Source organism: Rhinolophus sinicus, chromosome 12 (genome assembly GCF_057876585.1).
Source record: "Rhinolophus sinicus isolate RSI-liver-muscle chromosome 12, RSI-T2T, whole genome shotgun sequence".
In the NCBI taxonomy this organism is placed as follows: Eukaryota; Metazoa; Chordata; class Mammalia; order Chiroptera; family Rhinolophidae; genus Rhinolophus; species Rhinolophus sinicus.
The window spans coordinates 40000152-40025514 of record NC_142512.1 but is presented as its reverse complement, the minus strand read 5'-3'; the positions used below and the strand labels follow the sequence as shown (position 1 = coordinate 40025514).

The 25363-nt window shown below is 54.5% G+C and overlaps 3 protein-coding genes across 3 annotated transcripts; all 3 read left to right on the top strand.

Annotated features, from left to right (window-relative positions):
* Positions 1-512: 512 nt before the first annotated feature.
* KRT19 (keratin 19) lies at positions 513-4380 on the top strand. Its single transcript, XM_074319928.2, has 6 exons — positions 513-1000; positions 2734-2816; positions 3038-3194; positions 3478-3639; positions 3748-3873; positions 3996-4380. The coding sequence occupies exons 1-6, from the start codon at positions 581-583 to the stop codon at positions 4248-4250; spliced, it is 1203 nt and encodes a 400-aa protein (XP_074176029.2). The 5' UTR covers positions 513-580; the 3' UTR covers positions 4251-4380.
* Positions 4381-9426: 5046 nt separating this feature from the next.
* LOC109455869 (keratin, type I cytoskeletal 15) lies at positions 9427-13748 on the top strand. Its single transcript, XM_019747765.3, has 8 exons — positions 9427-9921; positions 10805-10887; positions 11011-11167; positions 11639-11800; positions 11884-12009; positions 12183-12403; positions 12829-12854; positions 13364-13748. Exons 1-8 carry the CDS (start codon positions 9442-9444, stop codon positions 13459-13461), a joined length of 1353 nt encoding a protein of 450 aa, XP_019603324.2. The 5' UTR covers positions 9427-9441; the 3' UTR covers positions 13462-13748.
* A 7148-nt stretch (positions 13749-20896) lies between these two features.
* LOC109455872 (keratin, type I cytoskeletal 13-like) lies at positions 20897-25112 on the top strand. The gene is made up of 8 exons (XM_019747770.3): positions 20897-21435; positions 22470-22552; positions 22749-22905; positions 23093-23254; positions 23343-23468; positions 23561-23781; positions 24431-24456; positions 24783-25112. The coding sequence occupies exons 1-8, from the start codon at positions 20968-20970 to the stop codon at positions 24857-24859; spliced, it is 1320 nt and encodes a 439-aa protein (XP_019603329.3). The 5' UTR covers positions 20897-20967; the 3' UTR covers positions 24860-25112.
* The last annotated feature ends 251 nt before the right edge of the window (positions 25113-25363 follow it).

Sequence of the window (25363 nt, the reverse complement as noted above, 5' to 3'; positions counted from 1 at the left end):
TGCAATTCTCAATGGGGTGTAGAAATCTGGTGAATGGTACTTTGGAGGGTTAATTATGATTACAAATGACCAAAAGGAAGGAGCTCAGAACATGATTCTAAAGGGAGATTCTGAGTAAGTGATCGCTGTGGAAGGACAGAGCAGAGTATACTCTCCGGGGGACCCTAATTGCTGGGGGGTGTCAAACTTAATGAGGGAGGGCCAGAATGTGAACTGGGAAGGGGTTATCTAGATATGTGCGTGACGGGGTGAAGTTAGGAACCAGTGCGGTAGGAAATGAATGGTCAGAGCTCCGGAGGGGGCTGGGTGGGGCAGCTCTTCGAAGGGCTGTAGCCGCTGGCCTCTGGGAGGGGAAAGTTGGAGGCAGAGCCGCCAGGAACTGACCAATGGGGAGAGTACCTGTATTTGCACTCCGGCGCCTGCAAATTCCTCGGGGCTCAGATATCCGCCCCTACACCAACCCCTCTCCCCCTCCTACTCCCCCGCCCACCCCGGGCATAAAAGGCTCCAGGTGAGGGCATCGTCATTCCTCCAGCCGACTGCAACGCCACCGGCCAGTATTGCAGCGTCCTCCTTCGCCATGACTTCCTACAGCTATCGTCAGTCGTCTGCCTCCTCGTCCTTCGGGGGTCTGGGCGGTGGCACCGTGCGCTTCGGGGCGGGAGGCGCCTTCCGTGCGCCCAGCATCCACGGGGGCTCGGGTGGACGCGGCGTGTCGGTGTCCTCCGCCCGCTTCGTGTCCTCGTCCTCCTCCGGGGGCTACGGTGGCGGCTATATGGGCGCCCTGGCGGGGTCCGACGGGCTGCTGGTGAGCAACGAGAAGGTGACCATGCAGAACCTCAACGACCGCCTGGCCTCCTACCTGGATAAGGTGCGCGCCCTGGAGGCGGCTAACGGTGACCTGGAGGTGAAGATCCGTGACTGGTACCAGAAGCAGGGGCCCGGCCCCGCGCGAGACTACAGCCACTACTACAAGACCATTGAGGAGCTGCGGGACAAGGTGGGCAGTGGCCTGGGGCGGAAAGTGCACGGGCCGCGAAACCTAGCCCCGCGGGCCCGGCTAGACGGGAGATGGGCGCGGCAGGCGCCCGGGCCTCCTCCCTGCGGGGCGGGAGCGAGCCCGTTAGGACGTGGGAGGGCCGTCAGGTAGGGCAGAGACGCGGACAGGTGCGCCGCAGCAGGACAAAGGGGAAGGAAGTGGAAGCGGGGGTGGCGGGCCGGCGTCGGGGGACCAGGGGCGGGGTAAGTGGGTGTGGCATATAGTGGGGGCGGGGTTGGGAGGTGAGGTGTCCTGGAAAAGGGTCCGGCGGAGTGGGAGGAGGTGGGACCCGGCTGAGAGCGGCCATGAAGTCTAGGCTAGGGACCACGGTCGGCGTCGCAGTCCCGGCAGGGAAATGAAGCGTTTGGCCTGGGAAGAGTCTGGTCCACCCTGGGCCAGCCCTGCCGCTGCTGCCCCTGGTGTGGGGCCCTCTGCATTCCTTTTCTCTTGCGAGGCAGGTCTGGTTTCCATCAGCTCAGGCTTAAGCCCCTCTCCCTCAGGGCCACCTGGGACTTGAGAGAAGTTCTAGGAAAAATGGGAGAGGCCAGCTGTGGTCTTGGCGGGTTAAGGAGGGACGTATGCTGTGGCCCCTAGATGCGGAAGTTCCGAGGGTCCTTTGCTTGTGGAGACCTCTGTCAGAGGACGGGGTGTAGCGGCACTTCTCTGTCCTGGGCTGGAGATGGGGGTCTAAGCCACAGACTCTTACGAGGGCCCTGTGGAGCCTGCAGGGTGGGGCTTGGTCTCCACCCACAGGGAGGAGATTGGAGCTCGGTTCTGAAGACAAGTATAAAAGCCAGTGGGACATTTAATGGCCCCACATGCTCGGTCTCCCTACAACACGGCCCAGTGTCATCATGTGCCTGGCATGGTGCGGGGTACTGGGGGGTATAGATCATACCGCAGACAAGGAGAGTGGGCTACAGCGCTTTCACACTTGTAAAATCGTGACCTACAGTAGGAAATACATTTTACGATGTGTCCCTTTGCATCCTCTTTCCCATACACACACACAGTGAAGGTCAAAATTTCTTGAAGCCCTCCATAGTCTGTTTCACATAAAAGCTATGCAAATCACCACCCAGTGCAATTACTGTTGCATCAAAACCCTCTCTTTGAAAAATGCTGAATACAAGTAGCTTAATCAATGGTGTGAACATGCCCTGCAAGTCAGAGGGACCTTAGATTGGAGGTGAACTTAGACGAGGAATCCCAAACTTCATTTCGCTCCTCTGTGAAATAGGTATACCCACTGACCTGGCATGAAAAATGAGGTACAAAGTGCCTCAACAAACAGACTTCCCTTCCCTGAAGGCAGAATAATTTGAGTGGGGTCGTACAGACAAGTGTTAACCCCTACACTTCCCTGCATCTATTTGGTGATCCCTTGAGACCATTTACAATTTTCCTGGGCACGGGTCTCAGAGACTTTCTTCCCAGGCTTACCTGCCTGCCTCCCCCACTTATCTGGTACCCCCTGGTTCGGCCTCCTGGGTAGTGGTGAGAAACCACTGCTTCAGTTCCTGGGCGGAGACTGATTACAAGGCCTCCCACAGAGCAGGCCTGTAGGCCGCTGAGGGGTGGCTGGGGTTTGTCTCTAGGGAGCAGGGGGATTCTCATTTGCTCCCCTCTCTCTGGAAAGAAAGTGGGAGGGCAGTGCCAGTGTGCTAAACTGGTGCCAACCTTCTGCTTTCCAGATACTTGGTGCCACCATTGAGAACTCCAGGATTGTCCTGCAGATTGACAATGCCCGTCTGGCTGCGGATGACTTCCGAACCAAGTGAGTATCTCTGTTCTGGTAGGTTGCCTAAGCCAGAGCGGGGGTGGGGAGGCAATCCCAGGCCCTTTTGGAACTCAGTGCAGTCAGCGGGCTAGACTATCCCCTCCTTCACCACAGCTGGTATGAAGCACCCTCATGGTCTCCAGAACCCCATGGAGGCGGGGAACTCTTCAGAGGTACAGAGGAAATGCTGGCCTGACTGTAACTATTTCCTCTGAAAGGTTTGAGACGGAGCAGGCCCTGCGCATGAGTGTGGAGGCCGACATCAACGGCCTGCGCAGGGTGCTGGACGAGCTGACCCTGGCCAGAGCCGACCTGGAGATGCAGATCGAGAGCCTGAAGGAAGAGCTGGCCTACCTGAAGAAGAACCATGAGGAGGTGGGTTTCCAGCTGGGCCACCCCAGTTTCCCAGGGCTGAGGATACTTTTGTATCCTGTTGCATCTGACCATGGCCACACTTGCTGTACCCTCTGCATGGCCTTGGGTGTGGAGCATGGCTCCTGGGCATGGCATGGTGGTGACCCAGTCTGTCCCCCAGTGCCAGATCCTAGATCTACACCTGAAAACCAGCCCCGTTTGGCCTGAGGGATGGGGGAGTGACCTGGCCCAGGCTCAGCAGGCTCTGGGCCCTGACATGCCCGTCTCTGCTGTATCTTTCCAGGAAATCAGTGCTCTAAAGGTCCAGGTGGGTGGCCAGGTCAGTGTGGAGGTGGATTCTGCTCCGGGCATTGACCTAGCCAAGATCCTGAGTGACATGAGAAGCCAATATGAAGTCATGGCTGAGAAGAACCGGAAGGATGCTGAAGCCTGGTTCATCAGCCAGGTATGAAGGGGGAAGCAGGTGCCCTTTGGGAGGTGGCAAGGAGAGAGGACTTGATGCTCTCAGGCGGAGGTCTGCCTCAGTGCTTATTTCCTCCACCTCTTATTGCAGACTGAGGAGCTGAACCAGGAGGTCGCTGGCCACACTGCGCAGCTGCAGAGTAGCAAGACAGAGGTCGTCGACCTGAGGCGTACTCTCCAAGGTCTGGAGATAGAGCTGCAAACTCAGCTCAGCACGGTATGTGCCCTCCATCCTGTGGGATACACAGTCCTGTCCTTGTAGCCTTGGGCGGTGGCTCTGTACATGCCCTTCCTGGGAACCAGGCTCAGCTGAGTCGCCTTCACTCTCCCTGCCCTCAGAAAGCTACTCTGGAAGGCACGTTGGCGGAAACGGAGGCTCGCTATGGAGCCCAGCTGGCACAGATCCAGGCTCTGATCAGCAGTATTGAAGCCCAGCTGAGTGACGTGAGGGCTGACACTGAGCGGCAGAACCTGGAGTACCGGCAGCTCATGGACATCAAGTCGCGGCTGGAGCAGGAGATCGCCACCTACCGCAGCCTGCTCGAGGGCCAGGAGGCCTATTACAACAACCTGCCCACCACCAAGACCGCCTGAATCCAGCAGCCTCCTGGGCTTCCTGCCGTTCAGCAGAGGGTTGCCCCTGGGTAGGGGCATGAGAGGGGAGGGACCCTTATCTCTGGCTCTTCCCCTAACCTGCCAATAAAACTTAGGCCCAAGGCACGAAGGACATCGAGTTTGTTATTTCAGCCCATGGAAATGGGCCAGGCCTTGGCCCTGTTTAGGTTTTATTTGGACCAGCGTCCACCCTGTCCTAGGAAAGTGAAGGGATGGTACCCACAAACTGTTACAGTAATTCCTCCTTGCAGAAGCCTTCATTTATCTAAATTGTTCCTTAAAACAAGTTTATGAAATAAGCATTGCTCCCATTTACATGGAGTAAACTAAAGCTTGGAAAGGTGAAGTGGTTTGTTGTATATATAACTGTTCTAATATGGTAGAGGTGGGATTTGAAACTGGTTTTTGCTTTCAGATTAGTTTTCTTTCCACTGTATTCCTGCAAGGGTTGGTGTTTGTTTGTATGAAATTAATGTTTACAGTGTATCTATTATGTGCCATTTAATCAAAACAACCTAACAGGTAGTTAAGTACGAGAGCAGGAAATAGGCTCAGAGAGGTTAAGTAATTGTCCAAGGCCACACAGCAACTACATGGCAGAGTCAGGACCAGAATCTAGCTTTCCTGATTCTTAGCCCACAGTGCCAATCCTGCACCCCATCTTCTAGGATTGACACCACGGTCACCTGCACCCCATCTCCTAGGATTGAGCACCACTGTGCTCAATACCTTTTAGTCTTGCTCCATGTGAAGACCTAGGACTGGGATCCCCTGACACATTTCTCCACTTGACAGAAGGAGAAACGGGAGCTCTGGGGTCAGAGCCTGAGTAATGGGGGCAGGCATCCTGCTCAAAGCAAGGCTGGAGAGGGTGCAGGCACTAACATGCAGGTACTAACACGTTCATCCATTCCACATAAATCCCTTATGCCCACCAGCCCATGTTTGGGCGCAGAGCCTGGAATAGGACCCAGGTGTGACCCAGACCTCCCGCACATCCCTCAACCTGGCTTGCCTGCGGCCGGTCTCCTGCCAGCTAAGGAAGCAAGTCCTAGCTTCCTGGTACAACTCTGCCCTTGGGGGGGTATGGTCCTGCCCCTGTGGTTTACAGCTTAGCTGCCAAGAACTGAAGCCAATTAAAGGTAAAAAAGTCCTACTTCATCCTGGCTGAGAGGTTCAGGCTGAGTGGATCTGGTCAGGCCCCAGGGATCTGTGACATCAGGCTGACTGTGAGGGAGAGGGTCAGGCAAGAGAGGAACATGACCCCATCCACCTCCAGAAGGTCTAGAGGGGAATGGAATGTTTGTCGCTGCTCTCAGGACCCAGCTAAGGAGGCTTGTGACCCTGTCATTCCTCTTAGTAATCCTGAGGAGGTGCTCTTCCCTCCATTTGCCCCTGCTCAGCCCTGGAGAGGTTCATTTTCTTGCTCCAAATCATGACTGGTGACCCCAGAGCCCCACTCTTCCCCCTCTCACCTGCTGTAGCCCTGGCCAGGAGCCTCTTCTGCCACCACCCCAGCTGTTCTCCTGTCTGTTCTCCAGCACCCCTGGTCTCCCTCCCAATTTTCATGAGGCCTTGGAACTACAGGCCAGAAACCTGGCTGCACCCCCAGACTGGGACTGCCCAGAGATATTTGTCCTGTGCTCATGAAAGCCTCTGTTGTCACAGCTGAAACCTTCCCCCATGCCCTAGAGGCCCTTGGAATGTGGCTGGGGGGTGGGGTCTGGGCCCACACAGGTGCAGCAGGTGACTGGGTCACAGGTCTGGGTGTCAGGAATGAAGCTGTCCTTTGTGTGCGCGGGGTGGATGGGGGAGGGCAAGGGCGGGGACAGTCTGGGAGCTGAAACTAGGGCTACTCTTGACTGAAGCAACTTTGATAGAGGAAAAGGAGGGTGGGGGTGGATTTGAGAGGGGCGAGGTCTTTCCATCCCTGCTGGTCAGATGACCACTTAAGTTTGCAAAAAGCATGTCCTGTTAGCCATATTGCTCCAACCCTGAGTAAGACTGGGCAGGGATTATTTCCATTTTCTGGATTGGTAGACTGAGGCTCAGAGAGAACAATTACCCAAAGCCACATACCCAATAAATGAGAAAGGAGGAATTTGAAGGTAGGTCTCTAGGTCCCAGGTCATGCACTCTGTCTCTAGCATCTCTCTGGGGCGGCGGTGGTGAGTGGATTCTAACATTTGTGGAGACCCCTCTCCCATGTGCCATCAAATGCTCACTGTGGTCTTGTAGCTGGGGAATGTGTAAAAGCCCAACTCTTTCTTTTTTTTTTTATTGTGGTAAAATACACATAACGTACATTTTACCATCTTAACAACTTCTAAGCGTACAGGTCTGTGGTATTAAATATATCGACATTGTGCAACCGTCACCACCATCCATCCTCATAACCCTTTCCTTGTAGTCCTGTAAAACTGAAACTCTACACCTGTTAAACAATAACTTCCCATTCTCCCCTCCCCGCCAGCCCCTGGCAACCACCATTACACTTTCTGTCTTCATGATTTTGACTACTCTGAGTACCTCACATAAATGGAAAAATGGCCCAAATTTAAGTCAGGAATCCAGCTCAGAGAGGCTGAGTCACACCCAGAGGTGGAGTCCAGCCCAGGCTCTTTCCACTGGGCTGCACCGCCTGATCCCAAGGAGGAAAGGCTGGCTCTAGGGACAGCCTGTCTGTCTGCAGTGGACAAAGTTCTGAAACTGGCACAGCATCCTGGGCAGGCTGCTTGGGGCAGGGCCCAGGGATGCAGCTGGGGCCGGGGCCAAACGAAGGCTAATCTCAGCCCTGGCCAGTCATCCCCACATGGTGCTAATATGCAGGCCCCAGAGCCCCACCTGGACCTTACGCTTATAGGAGCTGTTAGGACTGAACTAGGCATTTGCAACTGAAGCAGCTGCCGCCCCTTTGGGCCTGGAAGTGGAGGGAAAGCCACCTTGAGGGGCTGCTGGAGGGGAGTCAGGGTGCACAAGAGGGGCTGGCTCGGGTCCAGGCCTCCCTCGCCCCGGGGTGATGGTGCGTAATTTTTCCCCTGTTAATTGCTGGGGCCATAATGTCTGCAGAAGCTTTAATGAGCTACGGCTGATCTGACTTTGATTATTTTTCTTTTGGAGGAAGACAATATCCTCCCACCTATGAGACAATACCGCACTGTCTGGGACCAGCGCGGGGAGGCCCAGCTCACTGTGAAGCTGGGTGAGGAGGAGCCCACGCCCACCCACTCAGGCCTGCGGTCCCCCTCCCACCACCCCAACTCAGATGCAGGAATGTGTGGGAGGGACCCTCTTTTCCTGTCTCCTGTTTGATTGCTGGTGAGAGGGTTCAGAGGACCCTTCTGAGCCCCTTAATAGCTGCGCCACCTTGCATACCTCGCTTCCCCTCTCTGAGCCCCAATTTCATTCCTTCTGAAACAGGATCAGGGATCATCTATGAACTGAGGATTAGAGGAGGCGTTGGATACCAAGCATGTTATAAAGCATGATGTGTGCAGTACAAGTACAGGATTACTGTTACAACAGCAATAGTGACAGTGGCCAGCATCGTCCCACGGGCACTGGCTATGGAAGAACATGGAAGAGCACAGCTGCTCATAGGACATGATCTGATGTCTAAGGACAAAAGTCCCTCCTGGTGCGGGTATTCGTGAGTCCCAGGTGATGGACCTGTACCCCACTATCTAACCGTTCAGAAGATGGGGAGCCAGGAGCAGGCAGGAGGGAGGCTCTCGGGCCTCAGGGCTTCCCTGTAAGTGGGACTGAAAGTGCCCCTTGTCACAGGGAAACTGAGATTTAAAGATAACATGTCTAAGATTTCACAGGCGGTGATGGATAGAGGCAGGATATGAACTTTTGGTTTAGGGACCTCAGTGCCCTGTCTGCCACACTGTGCTGCAGCCCTGGGCCAGGGACCCTCCTGACTCTCCAGCTCAGTCTAGCTCACTTCCCCAACCCCTGTTCTCCCTAAGCCCGGGAGCCAAGGTCATGCCTCCAAGTGGCACTCCCCACAGGTATCCCTGGAAAGCCGAGCCCTGAGCTGGTGTCAGAGCAAAGGGCTCCTCTCTCTGGCCTCAGCATCTTGCTCTGTGAAGTGGTGCTTCTGCCACGAAGCACCTATCTCCCTATCTCCTCCCTCCCCCAGCTCAGGCACACAGAGCCCTCCGTGTACGGTCCTTCCCCAGCCTTGCAGCTTCACAGGACAAACAGGGTTAACCTGGCCCTGGTATGCAGGGACATGTCTCTCCCCGGAGAAGGCAGGGGCTTCCTGAAACTTGCCCCAGTTTTATCTGCAGAGGTTTGCCCCAACGTGTCCTAGGAGCAAGCAAAGTTTCAGTGACATGTTGGCAGGTGGTGGGATTATCAATCAGCCCCTTGTCAGCCCCAAGCCTGCTGGCTTTTGTGAGAGTGCCAGGGCAGTGGGGGTGGGGTGGGGGTGGGGTGGGGGAGGGGAGGGGTAGAGGAGGAAAGTCCATTTGTACCGTTAGGGAAGAGATAGATGCTGGCCCTCTGGTCACTTTCGCTGGAACTTGACTTGAGACCCGGGTCCCTGTCCTCAGCCTGTCCCCGTGGGCCCTTCATCCTTCCAGGTGCCATTGCCCACTGATCCCCAGAGGCCATGTTCTCACCCCTACCCCAGCCTTGTAGGCACACACGGGATCTGTGAGGGGGCCAACACAGAGCAGGATGGGAACTGGGAGCAGGTAGCTGGCTGCCTAGGGGTGAGGGTCCCGGCTGTCAGCAGCAGAGAAGTCTACCTGAGGGCAGAGCTGGCCTGAGCTGCTCTAACAGTGCTGTGGTGTGATGGGACTTTGCTCCCTGCCTGTTCTCCTGAGGTGCAGAGATGAACCTGAAATGCAAGCGTTAAAACCATGGCCCGGGGCAAAGCACCGTTCATTCTGAATCATCTCTTTTGTTGCATTAAAAAAAAAAAAGAAAGAAAAGAAAAACTCCACACCAGCCACACAGAGGTGTGCAGGCAACTCTGTCAGGAATGCAGGAGTTGGCCTCCGTTTGGGGGAGGAGACGCTAACCTACAACACCCTCCAAGGGGTATATAAGAAGCCCCAAGCTGGGGGGTGACAGGCGCAGTGCTCTGGTTTCAGGGTAGCCTGCACCTCTTCCCAGTGTCTCTTGTCCTTGCCGAGAACTCACCGGCTGCTGCCTGGCCATGAGCACTGCATTTCTGCAGACTTCTTCCTCCCCCTTTGGGGGTAGCTCTACCCGGGGGGGTTCCCTCTGGGCTGGGGGAGGTGGCTTTGGTGGGGGGAATTTCTATGGGGGAGGTGGAAACCGGAGTATCTCAGCTTCTTCTGCCAGGTTTGTCTCCTCTGGGTCGGGAGGGGGCTATGGGAGCGGCATAAGCTGTGGCTTTGGTGGAGGGGCTGGTAGTGGTTTCAGTGGAGGCTTTGGAGGTGGCTTTGGTGACTTCGGTGGTGGCGAGGGCGGCCTCCTCTCTGGCAATGAGAAGATCACCATGCAGAACCTCAACGACCGCCTGGCCTCCTACCTGGACAAGGTGCGTGCCCTGGAGGAGGCCAACACCGAGCTGGAGGTGAAGATCCGTGACTGGTACCAAAGGCAGAGCCCGGCCAGCCCGGAGCGCGATTACAGCCACTACTACAAGACCATCGAGGAGCTGCGGGACAAGGTGAGTCCTCAGGGATCAAAGAGAGGGGGGCAGGGGGCTGCTTCCCTGCTCTCCTCTCTAATGACAGTGTTCCTGCTGCCTCGAGGAAATCCTTTCCTGCCCAGGCAATGATTGTTGGTGTGTAACCTTGGCAAACTTGGAATGTGGGGAATACTTTCCAGGTGTGAATGTTGGCATATATCTGCTCAACCTGGCAGTGCAGGGCAGATCCTGGGAATCTGGTCAGGGCCAGCGGGGGCCCAGGTGGGTGCAATTAGCGAGCAACTGGGCTCTGCATATGTGTCCCTTTGCTTCTTTTGCAAGAATGATGAGTGTAGCTTCAGGAATCCTGAGTGCCAGGGCCTCCTGTCTCACCCGCTGAAGATGTCTTTGGTGCCAAAAGCACTACTGGGACTTAGGAGACCTGAAAATCATTATGGGCTCTGCCACCCACTCACTCTGTCACTCCCCTGGACCAGTTTCCTCAGCTGTAAGATGCCTTCCTCAGCTGTCCTCCAGGTTTTCACTGGCTGGCATGTTCTGTAGATATCTGGCTGTGTCAAGGTGTGCAGGAGGCCAGCAACCCCGAGCTGTCCAAGGCGAAGCTGGTGGAGTATTCCCCAGAGGGCTGTTGTCAGAGCCCCCACCCCACTCCGGGACATTTAATTCCTACAGGGGGTGCCAGGCAATTCTGGCTCCTTGGTCTTTCCTGCCCTGGAGAAAGGGGCAGACCAAGTAGTGGACACCCGAGATAAAGCTGGACTCTGCCCGGGAACCCTACAGGCTCTTGTTGGTGGTGGCAGAGGAGAGGTTGTTGGTGGGGAGCCAGCCTGGGGTGCAGGGTGGGGACAGCAGCAGGGAAGAGGGAGGGATTTTCTTGACACCAACTCCCTGTCTCCTGCAGATCCTGGCGGGCACCATTGACAACTCCCGGGTCATCCTGGAGATTGACAACGCCAGGCTGGCTGCGGACGACTTCAGACTCAAGTGCGCTCCTGGCTCCCTCTGCCTTTCTGCGTTGCCCCCTTTTTTTGACCTCTCTCCCTCCCCCAACTCAAGCAGCCCAGACCCCTCACCCTTCCTTACTTTGGGTTCCCTTTCTCTTCCCAGGTATGAGAACGAGCTGGCCCTGCGCCAGAGCATGGAGGCCGACATCAACGGCCTGCGCAGGGTGCTGGACGAGCTGACCCTGGCCAAGGCCGACCTGGAGATGCAGATCGAGAGCCTGAATGAGGAGCTGGCCTACCTGAAGAAGAACCACGAGGAGGTGGGGGTGGTGGGAGCAGAGTGGGGCCTCTAGTGCCCTCTCATAGTTGGCTGAAGGGCTTAGAGATTCAGAAATGCACCCCCCCACACACATACCAAAACAGGGGTCTCCCTGGAGAGGAGGGGGCACTGTTCTCTGGTGACCCAGACTCCTTCCCTTCTCTGGTCCTTAGCAGGCCAGGTGACCAGTGGGAACTGCTGTCCTGATTTGCTTCATGATTTCATGCAGGGCCTTTACTGTTTTGAGGTCCTCCCTTGGAAGCACCTAGAGAGGAAGGGAGACCCTCCGAGCTGAGGGGCCCATGCAATCAAACCTCTTCCTGAACAGTGGGAAACAGAGGCTGGGTGGGTACGGGGAGAGCCAAGGTCACCTAGTGAGTTAGGGACGCAGCCAGGATAGGCATGAGGGGACCCAGATTCTCCATCCTCTCTTCTGCCCTCCATCTCTAAATGGGCCCCACGCCTCCTGCAGGAGATGAGGGAGTTCGGTAGCCAGGTGGCCGGTCAGGTCAACGTGGAGATGGACGCAGCCCCAGGTGTGGACCTGACGCGTGTGCTGGCGGAGATGCGGGAACAGTACGAGGCCATTGCGGAGAAGAACCGCCGCGACGCCGAGGCCTGGTTCTTCAGCAAGGTGAGCCTGACGTGCCAGCCAGCCCCAGCTCCCCAGGTCTCCCAGGAGGCCCGTGGGCTCACTTCTTTGTGTGTGACCTGTAGACAGAGGAGCTGAACAAGGAGGTGGCCTCCAACACAGAGATGATTCAGACCAGCAAGACGGAGATCACAGACCTGAGGCGCACCTTGCAGGGGCTGGAGATCGAGCTGCAGTCCCAGCTCAGCATGGTAGGGCCACCCCACCCCACCCCAGTCTCTCCCATTCTTTGTGGCTGGTTAAGCCTTGGTGTTCCCAAGCCCCCAAAGAGGGAGTTCCCTGCGTCCATTCAACGCCTCTCCCCTGGCCCCCGGTGGCTTCCTTCTAGCCTGACATGGTGTCTGTTTATCTGTTGCCCCACCAGAAAGCCGGGCTGGAGAGCTCTCTGGCAGAGACGGAGTGCCGCTATGCCACGCAGCTGGCACAGATCCAGGGGCTCATCAGTGGCCTGGAGGCCCAGCTGAGTGAGCTTCGCTGCGAGATGGAGTCTCAGAACCAGGAGTACAAAATCCTGCTGGACATCAAGACGCGGCTGGAGCAGGAGATCGCCACTTACCGCAGCCTGCTGGAGGGCCAGGATGCCAGGTGCAGGGCGCAGAGGGAGGAACGAGGGAGGGGCCCTTTCCTTTGTGGTTGGGGTGGAGAGTATCTTAGGGGTCGGCACTGGTGCACTGAAAGAGAACTGGGTGAGGAGGAAGGGCTCTGGATTCTGCACTCAGCTCTTAGGTTGTTACCTTGGGCACCTCTCTGGACCTGTGTGTCTTCTGTAAATGACAGCCGTTGGGCTAATGCTGGTTCCATTCCATGCATGAAACAGATTGGGTGTTATTGTAGACCAGAGTCTGTCTGCTTGCGGGTGGCAGGTCTGGACAGGCTCTCAGCTTCTAGTGAAGTCAGATGTGGGGATGGTGATGGTATGGAGGCTGGGGAGGACCACTGGGCCGGCCACCAGGGCCTCCCTTAGGAAGATCTGAGCTGCCTTTGCTTACATCTGCTTCTCCCTCTTTCAGGATGGCTGGCATTGGCACCAGAGAAGGTAAGAAGGCTTAGAGCTTCTTGAGTGGGGAGCTGTTGAAGCCATCGTTCCCCTTGGAATGGGGGGGAAGGAGAAAGAGGGCAATCATCCTAGTAGGGCGAGGACACGCCAAATGGAAGGGGCGTGTCCTTCTGTCCAGTGGGACCTTCTGTCAGCCCCAGGAGAGTTGGGGTTGAAGATTTATTGAGAGCCTTCCAGGTTGAACAGCTCTGCCCAGGGCATAGCACCCCCAGGCCCCACCTTCATGGACTTGTGCCCATGAGGACTCCCTGTTCACGTGCAGTTAAAAACCCTGACATTCTTGCTCCCTGTGGGACATACCTGCCGCAGCCACCACCCACCTCTATGATGAGTAATTCAACACCAGCCCTTCTGGCAGCTCTGGAAGGATTGGCCAACAGACATTCTCAAGGGTGCTGTCCAATTCTCCCGGAGCTCAGCCAAGGTCCTGGCCCCTTTGGGAATGGGGGAAGGTCCCCGACTCTAAAGCTTGCTCCTTCTTCCTACAGCCTCCCTGGGAAGTGGTGGCAGCAGTGGCAAAGTCCGTATCAACGTCGAGGAGTCCGTGGATGGAAAGGTGGTGTCTTCCCACAAGAGAGAAATCTAAGAGCTCAGTGCTGGAGAGACGCCCCTCGCCACACCCACCCTCCCCAGGCTGAGCAGAAGACTAGCTAGAGGGGCCGGAAAAGCAAATTCGTTTCTGCCTTCAGAAGGTCCAGCTCAAGAGGGCCCCTTGTCTCTTAGTTTGGAGCTTTCCATGTTCTCCTTCGCACTGCCCTCTAGCTCTCCCTGCCTCCTTTAGAGCAAGAAGGTGCGAGAAGCAGCTGTATTGTACAAGTTCATTTGTACTGTATCTGCCCATGCAATAAAGAATCGCTTTTCCTTTTGCAAATATCTCTTGGTAGTGTGTCCAGTTTTTCTTGCTGGGGACTCCGAGGAGTCCCAGGGTCCACATGCTGATATCTCCCCTGACTTTGGCTTCTTCCCTGCATGCTCATAATTCATTCTTTGGGGTTCCCAGGGTGCCTGGGTTATACCCAGGCTGCTCAGGCGACTTGCTGTTATGGCTTACGCCATTTGGTGATCGTGGAAGCAGGAGATGGGGGTGGGGTGGTTCCTTAAAGCAGTTTTGTGCACTTAGCGCAGAACTTGACACATCAGCTAATAATTTACCGAATAACTGACTGCATGGATGGCATTGGTTCACCACCATATGGTCGGCACTGTGCTAGGTACACCCCCCACGGGTCTCATTTAATACTCTAACTGTGGGTGGTCAGGATTGATTACTCTCATCTTAGAGATGAGGAAACTTAGACATGAGATGAGATTGGAAACTTACAGATGAGGAAGGTGGGGAGATGTGTGACTTGCCCAGTGTCCTCATGGCCCGGTAAGCACCAGGGCTGGGAGTGGGCCCTGCATTTGTATGACTCCAAGACCAGGGCTTGTTCTGGGACCCTGGCTCCAGCCTTTTACAGCGCATTGCCAGGATACTACTCCTTGCTTCTGGCTCTAACCACATGTGTTATTTGAACCTCCCCTCCTTTCAAGCCAGGCACACCGGACCTCCAGGGTGGCCAAGCCAGTTCCCATCTCTGCTCCCCTGCAAAGTTGGCCCTTATCCCCCTGAAGCTGCCGTCTCCTCTGAACAAGACACTTAAAGTGCCCAGATGGAAAGACACCACCTCCAGGAAGCCTAAATCCAAAGCAACACCAATCCCTACTGCCCTCCTCAGTCCAAATATCACTCTTGTTTCCCTGTTCCCAGCGTCTTCACCCTCGAGCCCATCAGAGTAGCTGCATCCACATACCCTGATTTGTTGCCTCTGGTTTGGGCCTGACAGCTCTGGGATTTTTAGCCCTGGAGAGAGGGCAGGAATATAAGGAAGTGGAGAACTGCGGGTGTTGTGGCTGGGCTGGGCTTAGATTGACGGGAGAGGAAGAACTGGTTTCTTAGTCTTGCTGGGAAGAGCAGGTTGGGGGCACCTCTGTTATCCTGAGAATCAGATCATTTGGGAGGACAGCCAAGCCCTCCGGGTCTCTGGGTAGAACTTCTTGCCCAGCAACCCTGGTTGGAGAGAAGGTGGCACCTGTGCTTTCTGGGGGAGATTTAATCTAGAATGTGTCTCTTGAGTACACACTTTGAGGCCAGGCTTCCCTGGGGCTGGAGGAAGGAAACAGAATTTATTTTCTACATTGTTCCAGGCCCTGGGCAGGACATTCAATGGATGGCATCTCATTTACTCTCACACCAGTTTTGTGAAGGCGGGGTCAGCTTTTAGCGTCAGTTTTCAGAAGAAACTGAGGCACAGGGAAGTTAAGTAACTTGAATAAAGTCACAAATTGGGAAATAGTAAAACTATTGGGACTGATCTTTCTGCTTCTAGACCCTTGCTTTTTGCTTGACGGCATGAAGATGACAGAAGAAGGCCACACCTTTCTTACGAGGGTGTACTAACCTGAAACTCGCTTCTTAATCTCTGTGGGCAGCCTGTTCAAGTGCCATATAGCCATTATGGTCAGAAAGACTGTTCCCTCATCGAACCTTGGTCTCTCATGCTATGGTTTAAGCTCATGCATGTCCCTAGCTCACTGGGAACAGCCAGGCTGCTCCTGAGACTCTCAGACCCAAGGGCCTGGCTGCGGCCCCTGCCTCACAGACCTCTGGGCCTCTGTCGTGAGAAAGCTCAGGCCCTCTAAACAGCTAGCAAGGGTTTTCTCAGCCTTCCGTTTGCAAGAATAACCACCTCTGCAAAGGTGCAAACAGGCAAGGTGGGACTTGGCCCTTATCCAGCTGGTCTTCTCTCAGGGCCAGACCCTGAGATGGGGGAGAGGGCAGCTGTTTCTCCCTGGAGCGCCCGTTCCTGCTCTCCTGGGATTCTAGGAGGGCTGTCATTGAAGTCCTTGAACTTGCCAAGTCCCGTCCCCTCCCTGACCCCTGAGTAAGAGGTCCGCTCCCAGGGGTAGTTCATGGCCAGCCGAGCCCTTAAATAGTTTGCGGCAGAGACGGCCCGCCTTCTGCCTGCCCCAGGGCTGAGGTCGGGCTTGGATTCCAGCCAATCTGGGAAATAGGCAGCCAACTTCCCTTTTCCCTCAGAGAGAGAGGGAGGCTTTGAGACTAGGGATTAGGGGCTTGGGCGTGTCCTCTGTTCCAGCTGAGCTGCTAAGAGCAGGCATGGAGCATGGCCACCACTGCCTCCCTGAGGACTTTGGCTGGTCCCTGTCCCTCCCCGAGTCTCAGCTTCCCCATCTTAAAATTGAGGGGTCTGGCTGGACACAATGATCTCGAAGGTCTCTGTGAGTTGATCTGTATCCTGGGACCTCAGAGGGGAATCTGTACCGTGAGATCTGTGACTGCACGGCCATGTGCACTCTATGCACTGTTGTGCCCTCAGAGGGGGTGCCAAATAAATACTTGTGGAACTAATTCATGCACTTGCGTTTCCTTTGCTTTTTCTTACCTTAGACATGGCTCTGGATGTTCACTGTATCTTGGGCATGTGCCCATCTCGTGGTCACCTGTCCCTTCAGTTAGTGGTACAGGGAGAGATGAGACGCTGGCAGCTTTTCCCATGAGATTTGGAGCTGGAGCGACTCCACTGGATGCCACTCCTGTTTGCCATTCCTTCTCAGCCAAAGCCTGAAACAGCTTCTCAGGCATTTATGGACAGCTTCCTTTTTCCAAGAGCAGTATGTGGAGGTTTATTAGACAAAGACCTTGTCCTCAGGGAATGTAAGACTGAGTGGGGAAATAGGGTAGGGATGCCATCAACTGTCACTTGTCTGGTTGCTGTGGGTGCCATGCTGGTTGCAGGGACCAGTGAGGGAGGCAAAGCAATGTGTTGACACAGGATGGAGGCCCCAAAGAATTCTCAGACCCGTCATCCACCAACTATGAGCTGGCGTTTCCTCATTTATAAAAAGGAGGTAATAGCAGCCTTCTGCCTGATGAGCTTCCTATGTCAGGTGTTTCTCAAATACTAACTCAGATAATGCCTGTTTTTTAGGCATTTTCAATGCCACTGAGGCACTGAAAGGTTGAGTAACTTTTCCAAGGTCACATAGCTAGTCGATGGCAGATGGAGGGTTGAAACTCAGGCCCACCTAATTCGAAGCCATTGCCGACCTTGCTGGGTTTCTGGGAAGCCCTGGGGACGTAAAAAGGATATTAGAAAGCTAGGGACTATTGAAACATCGGGGTCTGAGGCATTGAGGCTAGTCTGGAGAAGGCTCCTGGGTACTGCTCTGCTAAGCAGGCATTTGTGAGGGCAGGGAGCTGCCCAGAGGGCCCGAGTCTGTTTTTTAGGAGAGGCCCTCCCCGCCCCTGGGGTGGAGCCTTGAGACGCTTTGGGAGGTGGGTCAGCTGTCCTGGGCTCCAGGCCCCTTGTTGTCCAGGGAGAGACTAAAGGAGGGAGAAACCTGATCTAAAGTGTAAGCAAGGAACCCTGGATTAGGAGGTTGGGGACAGGATATAAGCCTCCACTCTGCAGATGAACTATCTGGTGATTATGGACAAACTTTTGAGAACCGGACACTCAGAAAGGAAATTGCTGAAGCCAACTTCGAAGTCATTTCAATGGAATGAGTTGGTGGTAGAGCTGGAAATCCCGGCATTTCTCTTTATTTCCCACTGCCGTGGCCTTGGCATTCTGGACCTCAGCTTTCCCACATGTGAAACGAATGGGTTGGATGGGAAAGTTCCCTAGACAATTCTGGCTCTGAAATTCTGTGTTGAGTGAGTAACCTCACAAGTCCCGAGCTTTGGTGCTCATCCCAGGAACAGATAACAGACAGGCTGACCCATCTGGCCATCAGCTGCGCAGGCCCAGCCACTGTGGGAAGCAGGACCATTCACCAGCCAGGCCTGGAGTGACGGGGGTCTGAGAATGGAGAAGGCTTGGCTAAGATGACACTCATACTGGCCTGAAAGGGATTTACCAGGCAGTGGTGAAGGGCTCAGACCCTGAAACCAGAGGTTTAAATCTTGGCTCTGACACAGTCGAGTTTAGGCAATGTATTTAACCTCTCTGGGCCCGTTTCCTTCATCTGAAAAAGGGTACGATGAAAATAGTAGAGTTGTTTTGAGGACCAAATGAGATCATGCACGTAGAGTGTTTAACATAGTGTTCAAGAAAGGATAGCTAGTGCTATTTTATTATCTTTTAACACATGTAGAATGGAACACCCATACATCATACACTGAGTTCACAGCAAGGCTCCAAGACAACATCAAATGGGGTAGAGAGAGCCAGAGGCCAGGTTTAAATCTGGACTTTACGGTGCCCTTCGCCAAATGACTAGTTCTCCCTGGACCTCAGCTGCCTCATCTATAAAATGGGTCAATAATAAACCCTCTCCCATTGCTTTGTGGACTCAATGACCATGTGTTAAGCGAAGCATGGTTGCAGGGGGTGCTCAAGAATGCAACTTTCCTTCTCTTTTCCTGGAAACGTTACAGGGGAGGGCACTGAATTTGGTTTGATTTTGTCCGAAAGGAAAGAAGAAAGCTCCAGACAAGGGAGCATTGCTTTAGCCCAGCACTCTGTCCTGCCCCATGAGAACTGGAACTGGGAGAGGGGAAACTGGGTCCCAAGGATGAGCCTCTGCTCAACCTCCTCCAGGAGGGCCTGTCATGTGTCCCCCAGCCCCGTGGGCCCTGGGGTTCATCATAGGTCAGAGGAAGGCATTCCTGTGTCCATCCAGGCAGCACAAGTCCCTGCTGGGGAGGGGAAGGGAGGGGAAGGGAAGGGAGGGGAGGGACTGAACCCTGACCTTGTGAGGGGAAGCATGCCATGGCCACCCCATGTTTGTACTGCTGGGGTTTTGCAGGATCTGCGGTATTGTTCCTTTGAGAGGCGTTGGCTAGAACCTGCTCAGCAGCCCTGGGAGGATTGTCACTCTAGGCCTGGCAGGTTCCATTAATCACCTTCTTGTCAATTTTGATCCTCTACTGAAAGAGAGAGAGCTCCTGCTTTGGGCTGAATCACACCTTTTCAGAGAGAGAGCTGAGCCATCAGTTTGGGGCATAAGGGCCGGGCCAGGTCAGGGGTCAGCCCGAATCCCTGGGCTCATGTAGGTCCTTGAGTGCCCCACACACCCTGAGTCTCTCCCTGGTGCTGATACCCACTGGGTAAAGCACAGGCCCTCTTCTCTACCTGCAGAAAACCAAGGGCAAGAAAGCCCTGACTCAGAGCCCTCTTTCCTGGTCTTGCTGAGTCAGCCAAGGGGTTTCCAGGATAACCTCAAGCCTGTGCCACTTCACCCCAGCCCCTGGCCTTGTCCCACCAGACCTTCTGGCTGCTGTGGGTCAGAAGCCTCCCGAGAGGCCATTCACAGGAGCCCTGGCCCCCTGATGAATTGGGCTGGGAGCCCGAGACGAAGGTCCTTCAATCTCAGCCCTGGAAACTTCTCCTACCCTGGACTCAGAGGCCACCTCAAGGCCACTTTCTTGCGGAGTGGCAAGGCCCCCTCTGGCAGGGTTACTAAGCAGTGCCTCAATGTCAGCCACGTCCCAGGTTTCTGGGCAAAGACCCTGGCTCCAGGCCCTGGGTCACATCCTCCTCAGTGGCCTCTTGGTCAAACACTCACAAACTGAGGCAGGTGTCATGTGGTTGGGGGAGCTAGAAAGGTATGGTAAGACCTTCTTTCCTGGCTTGGCTGTGCCTCTAAGACAGCTGGTATGATGGAGTGATCAAACTCATAGACCTGGCGGATCCAGGCTTTCTCAACCTTGACAATATTGACCCTTCAAGTCAGAGGATTCTTTATTGTGGGGCTTTCCTGTGTGTGGTAGGATGTCTAGCAGAATCCCTAGTCTCTATCCTCCAGATTCTATGAGTAGCCCCCTGTTGTGACAACCAAAATATTTCCAGACATTGTCAAATGTCACCCAGGGAGCAAAACGGCCCTGGGCTGAGAACCTCTGACTTGATCTATGGTGACAGACGTTGGAATGTGGTTGTCTTATGGGTGTGGGGTGCGGGTAATTGATGGGGGAAAGGCACAAAGAGCACCCCTGCTAAAAATGTTCTGGGTGGTGGTTACACGGGCGAATACAGGCTGAAAACTTCATACATACGTAAAAGTGCCTTAAGCCGGACACGTGATCTGTACATTTTATTATACGAAAAATATTCCTAAAAAAATGAGCCTTAGTGTCAGACAGAACCAGACTCCTGGCTCTGCCCTTAAGGCTCAGTCTTCTCATGTATAAAATTGGGCTAAGAGTGGATGCACCTCACTGGGCTGCTGCAAAGATTAAATGAGACAGTGAATATAAAGTTCTTAGCCCAGTGCCTGCACGTGGTGAAGGACCTGAGAGTATAAGCTATTATAATATGTACAATTAGCTATTATAATGAGCTATTATAATAGTATTATTAGCTCTTTCTGTGCCTCAGTTTTCCCAGCCATGTTGGATAGTCCCTAAGGTCCCTTGTCACTGTGACTTTATCTGCTGGTCTTGGAGCCATTTTTTTTTCTCAGCTTAAACACTTTCAAGGTAGTTGATTTTACAGGACCAAGCAAAGTTTGCTATGAGAATTGCTGGGGGCACTGGAGTAGATGAAACACTAAGGAGGATGCAGAACATTCCAGGTAGAAGTTTTAGAAATAGAAAGAAGGGAGGCCAAGGGTTGCAGTGACCTTGCAAAAATACCAGGCCACTTTGCAGCCACCGCTCCCTTCACAGAGGCTCCCCGAGAAGCCGCCGTTGCAGCTCAGTCCCCATTCTAATATTGGGTGGGGCTGAGAGCCTATGGGAGTGAGTTCCTTAAGTGGAGAGGTGAAACAGAATTCAGTTGTCAAAAGGTAGTCTCAAGAAGAACAGAGTTCCCTCTGAATCATCCCTTTTGTTAAGGATTAAAAACAAAAGCTACCCCCCCCCCCCAATGGCACAACCCACCCTAGAGAGCAGAGGTAACTGGGTTTGTGGGAAACAGACATGCAGCTGGCACCAGTCAGAGGGTGGGGAAGGGAGGAGAGAATATGGGGCGATTGTCCAACCCCTATGGAGAGTGTATAAAAGGCGTCCACTGAAGGAAGAGCCACAGTCCTCGGCCCAGGCCAAGCCAAGCTCCTGTTCACACCTGCTCTCCATCTTGCTCTCACCATGAGTACTCGTTTGCAGACTTCCTCTGCCAGCTATGGAGGTGGCTTTGGGGGTGGCTCTTGTCAGCTGGGAGGAGGCCGCAATTTCTCTAACTGTTCAAGCCGGGTTGTCTCTGGTGGGTCAGCTGGGTGCTATGGGGGCGGCATGAGCAGCGGCTTTGGTGGAGGGGCCGGTAGTGGTTTTGGGGGTGGCTTCTGTGGTGGCTTTGGAGGTGGCTTTGGTGGGGGTTTTGGCAGTGGCTTTGGTGACTGCAGTGGCGAGGGTGGCCTCCTCTCTGGCAACGAGAAGATCACCATGCAGAACCTCAACGACCGCCTGGCCTCCTACCTGGAGAAGGTGCGCGCCCTGGAGACGGCCAACACTGACCTGGAAGTGAAAATCCGTGACTGGCACCTGAAGCAGAGCCCGGCCAGCCCGGAGCGCGACTACAGCCACTACTACAAGACCATCGAGGAGCTGCGGGACAAGGTGAGCCCCAGGATATTCCAGAGGGCACCTCTGTGAGGGCAGAGACTAGAAGGATAGGAAACGCAGTGCCCCAGGGGACCAGAAGATGCAGTGTGCATGGGGGGAGCTGGGGAAATGCCAGTCTTTTACTATCAAGTGTCTGCTCCTGATGGGCTTTCTCATGCCACAACTCTCCAAATGCATTTTCTCTCATTCATCATTTTTATTGTAGTTATTACTCGTGCCAACATTTTGACTGTTTTCCAAACAGTTATGTCGTTAGTGACTCAGTTCCTATAGTCCTAACTCACTGAGTTATTTGGAAACCCTGACAGTTTTAAAAGCCATGAAGAATGACTAAACTCAACAGAGAACGGCGTACAAGTTCATTCACAGGTCTGGGAATACTAGTTGATTTTATTAGGGGCCCGTTTAAACTCTTCTCAATTGGCTGAGACCAGGTGGGGGAGATGGAGGCAGAGGCTTAGGCAGTGCTAAGCCAAGATTCACTCCAAGGCTTGTTGTCATGTTGTGATGCCAGCTCGTTGGAACAGAAACCCACCTGCCTGGGCTGAGCCCCAGCCATGAGATGTGGATTTTGAGTGCTTTGGAATACAAAAGTTTAGACAACGAATTCAAAGGGTGGGTATGTTTGTTGGGTTTTTCCTCTGCGCAGCTGGGAGGCCAGCTCCGTTGCAGTTATTATGAACTGCGTGCAGCAGGTCGACTCCGTCCTGAACTTAAGGAGGGGGCTCTCAACACAGTGGCTTAGACAGGTTACTAGTCTGAGGCTGTGGACACGTGACCCACCAAAGATGTTCTTGGCTGGGTCGTTGCTGCGAAATGAACATTCTGGTCTTCTCCATCACGACCAGACAGAATGCTAGAGCGTCAGAACAAATTGAAGGGTCCCGGCCTGCCCCTCGCTTTACGGCACAGGAACTGAGGCCCAGTTCACATGGAAAAGTCTGATGACAACCAGTCCTGCCCATGTTTTCTTAGTCCTCCTTCCCAAGCTCGTGGAACCTCCAGGGGTTACCTTCTGTATTTTGCAGATCCTGGCGGCCACCATCGACAACAACCGGGTCATCCTGGAGATTGACAATGCCCGGCTGGCTGCGGATGACTTCAGGCTCAAGTGAGTTTATTTCTCTCACTCACCTTTCCCAGCAGTCTCTTGTTTTAGATAAATGCTCATCTGAACAATGAAATTGGAGCTTCCCAAGAGTGAAGGTCTGGCGAAAATATTAAGAGCAGAGCCCAGTGCAGGGGCAGGGGGAGTGTCTAATGTCACGTACGTATTGCTTTTTCAATGAAAAAAAATCACCCCTTAGGTATGAGAACGAGCTGGCCCTGCGCCAGAGCGTGGAGGCCGACATCAACGGCCTGCGCAGGGTGCTGGACGAGCTGACCCTGGCCAAGGCCGACCTGGAGATGCAGATCGAGAGCCTGAAGGAAGAGCTGGCCTACATGAAGAAGAACCATGAAGAGGTGAGAGGGGTCACGGGCCTGCCATCGCTGCGTCACCTCCACTGAGAAAGGGGAGCCCTCTGCTGCAGCCAGACTGAGCCTTCTACTGTGGGACCTGGAAGGACTTTCCAGAATACTCCAGTAGCATCCAGAGCCAAGGAGCGGGAAGATGAGGCGCTTCATACCGCTTCCTTTCCCATCCCCACAGGAGATGAAGGAGTTCAGCAACCAGGTGGTAGGCCAGGTCAACGTGGAGATGGACGCTACCCCGGGCATTGACCTGACCCGTGTGCTGGCAGAGATGAGGGAGCAGTACGAGGCCATGGCGGAAAAGAACCGCCGCGACGCTGAAGAATGGTTCCACAGCAAGGTGCCGGCCCTCTTACCCCATGGAGCCAGGGGGAGCCAGTGCCTTCCAGCGGGGCTCCTCCGTCACCTCCTTCCTACTTGCATTTCAGAGTGCAGAGCTGAATAAGGAGGTGTCTACCAGCACTGAAATGATCCAGACCAGCAAGACGGAGATCACGGAGCTCAGGCGGACGCTCCAGGGCCTGGAGATCGAGCTGCAGTCCCAGCTCAGCATGGTACACCTGCTGTCCCCTGCCCATTGGCCCCCACCTCCAGGCTTCCCTTGGGCCTGGCTCCCCTCATAACTTCTTTTCTGTTGCCCCTCCAGAAAGCTGGGCTGGAGAGCACCGTGGCGGAGACGGAGTGCCGCTATGCCACGCAGCTGGCACAGATCCAGGCTCTGATCAGCAGTATGGAGGCCCAGCTGAGTGATGTGAGGGCCGACACTGAGCGGCAGAACCTGGAGTACCGGCAGCTCATGGACATCAAGTCGCGGCTGGAGCAGGAGATCGCCACCTACCGCAGCCTGCTTGAGGGCCAGGATGCCAAGTAGGTCCTCGTTAGCCTGTCTCGTGGGAAGGTGACTGCAGGACCGTTGGATGTCAGAGGAGTCAGGGTGTTAGGGATCAGGCCCTCATGTCCTAGATGAGAAGGGACCTGTCTGAGTTTAAACAGCCAGGACAAAGATATAAGAGAAGAGCTCCCCTATCCTCTTGAATTGGACCGTGGGGGCATTCCCTCAGCAGGCTTTAGGGTCAATACCTTTAAACGTTCTAATGTGGGCCTCTGCATTAGACCAGCAGGAATAGGGACCATGGAGAGAATATCTCCTATTTGAAAAATATTAGCTTGGATTCAGGTCAGCCCCAAAACTATTAAAATGGCGATGTCACTGCCTTCAGACCATTTGCAGGGACCGGGCCATCCTTGTGGGCACAGAGAAGGAGTGGGGCTTGAGGGCTGAGTGAACCCTCAGGACAAAGCTTCCAGCAAATGCTCTGCGTCTTGGGGCCAGTAATATCTCCTCCTGAAGCTTCAGACAGACAGGTCTTGCAGGCCCCTGCGGCTGCTGCCCCCTGTGCTGGGGGCAAAGCAGGGTAACATATCCCAGTGATGGTCTGAGTTATCTCACCTGAAGACAGGAAGCATCTGTCTTCAGTTAACTTCTGCTCATGGATTCCTCTCTTCTCTCTCCCAGGATGTCTGGCTTCACCTCCACAGGAGGTAAGGAAATACTGGATGGGAGAGGCCCTGTTCATACCCTGGGGTGTGGGGAAGGAGGCAGTGCTGGGCTTCCCCGTGGAGGGAGGGAGGGAGCTGTGGTGGAAGCGGTCATTTGCTCATTTGTTTTCCTTTCAATATAGATAGCTCTGTCCCACAGAGCTACTGGGTTTTCTTGGAGGGAGCCAGCTTTGGGGACAATAATACAGTTCCCATCAACTAACCCCCCACCTGACCAATGAGGGCGTTTAGGGCCCTCTTGGGGGCCCTGATTTGGCCTGAGGTGTGCCTTCTCCAGTCTGAGTGTCTCTTGCCTCCTTGTGTCCTAGGAACCATCAGCAATAGCAGCACTGCTACTGCAGGCTCCAATTCCGGCCGCCGCGTTTCGGAAACCCGTAGGCCTTAAATCTGCCTGGCATCCCCTCCCTCTGCCTTCAGCACCCAGAGGGAGAGTGAGATGAAGGTTCCTGTAGGAGAGAGGGAGGGACTGGGGGACACTCAGTCACTCTGCTCCCAGGCTCCTGGCCCCCACTCTCCGAGGGTGGATGCTCTGTGCTCTTTTCTCTGGGTCGGCTTCCTTTTCTCCCTGACATGGCTAATCTGATTTCTCAGCTCCTCTACTGAAAAGAAAATTCAATAAAGTTTCCTGCCTTTTTGCAAATGTATATTTGATTCTGCCTGGTTTCTGAGAATGGCACCTGCCAAGACTCCGATTTGGGGCTACGAGAGAGTGGGTCACCCCGACAAGCCCGGGTCTGGGAACTCACAGTGGGGAAGGACACAGGCACCTGGGCCAGCCACCAGTCCACAGGTGCAACAGTGACAGACAGGGGGCACGGGTGAGGACGCCCAGCAGACGTGGTCACCTGTTGTAAGCTGGAGACATGTGGGGGCATGTGAACCCATTCAA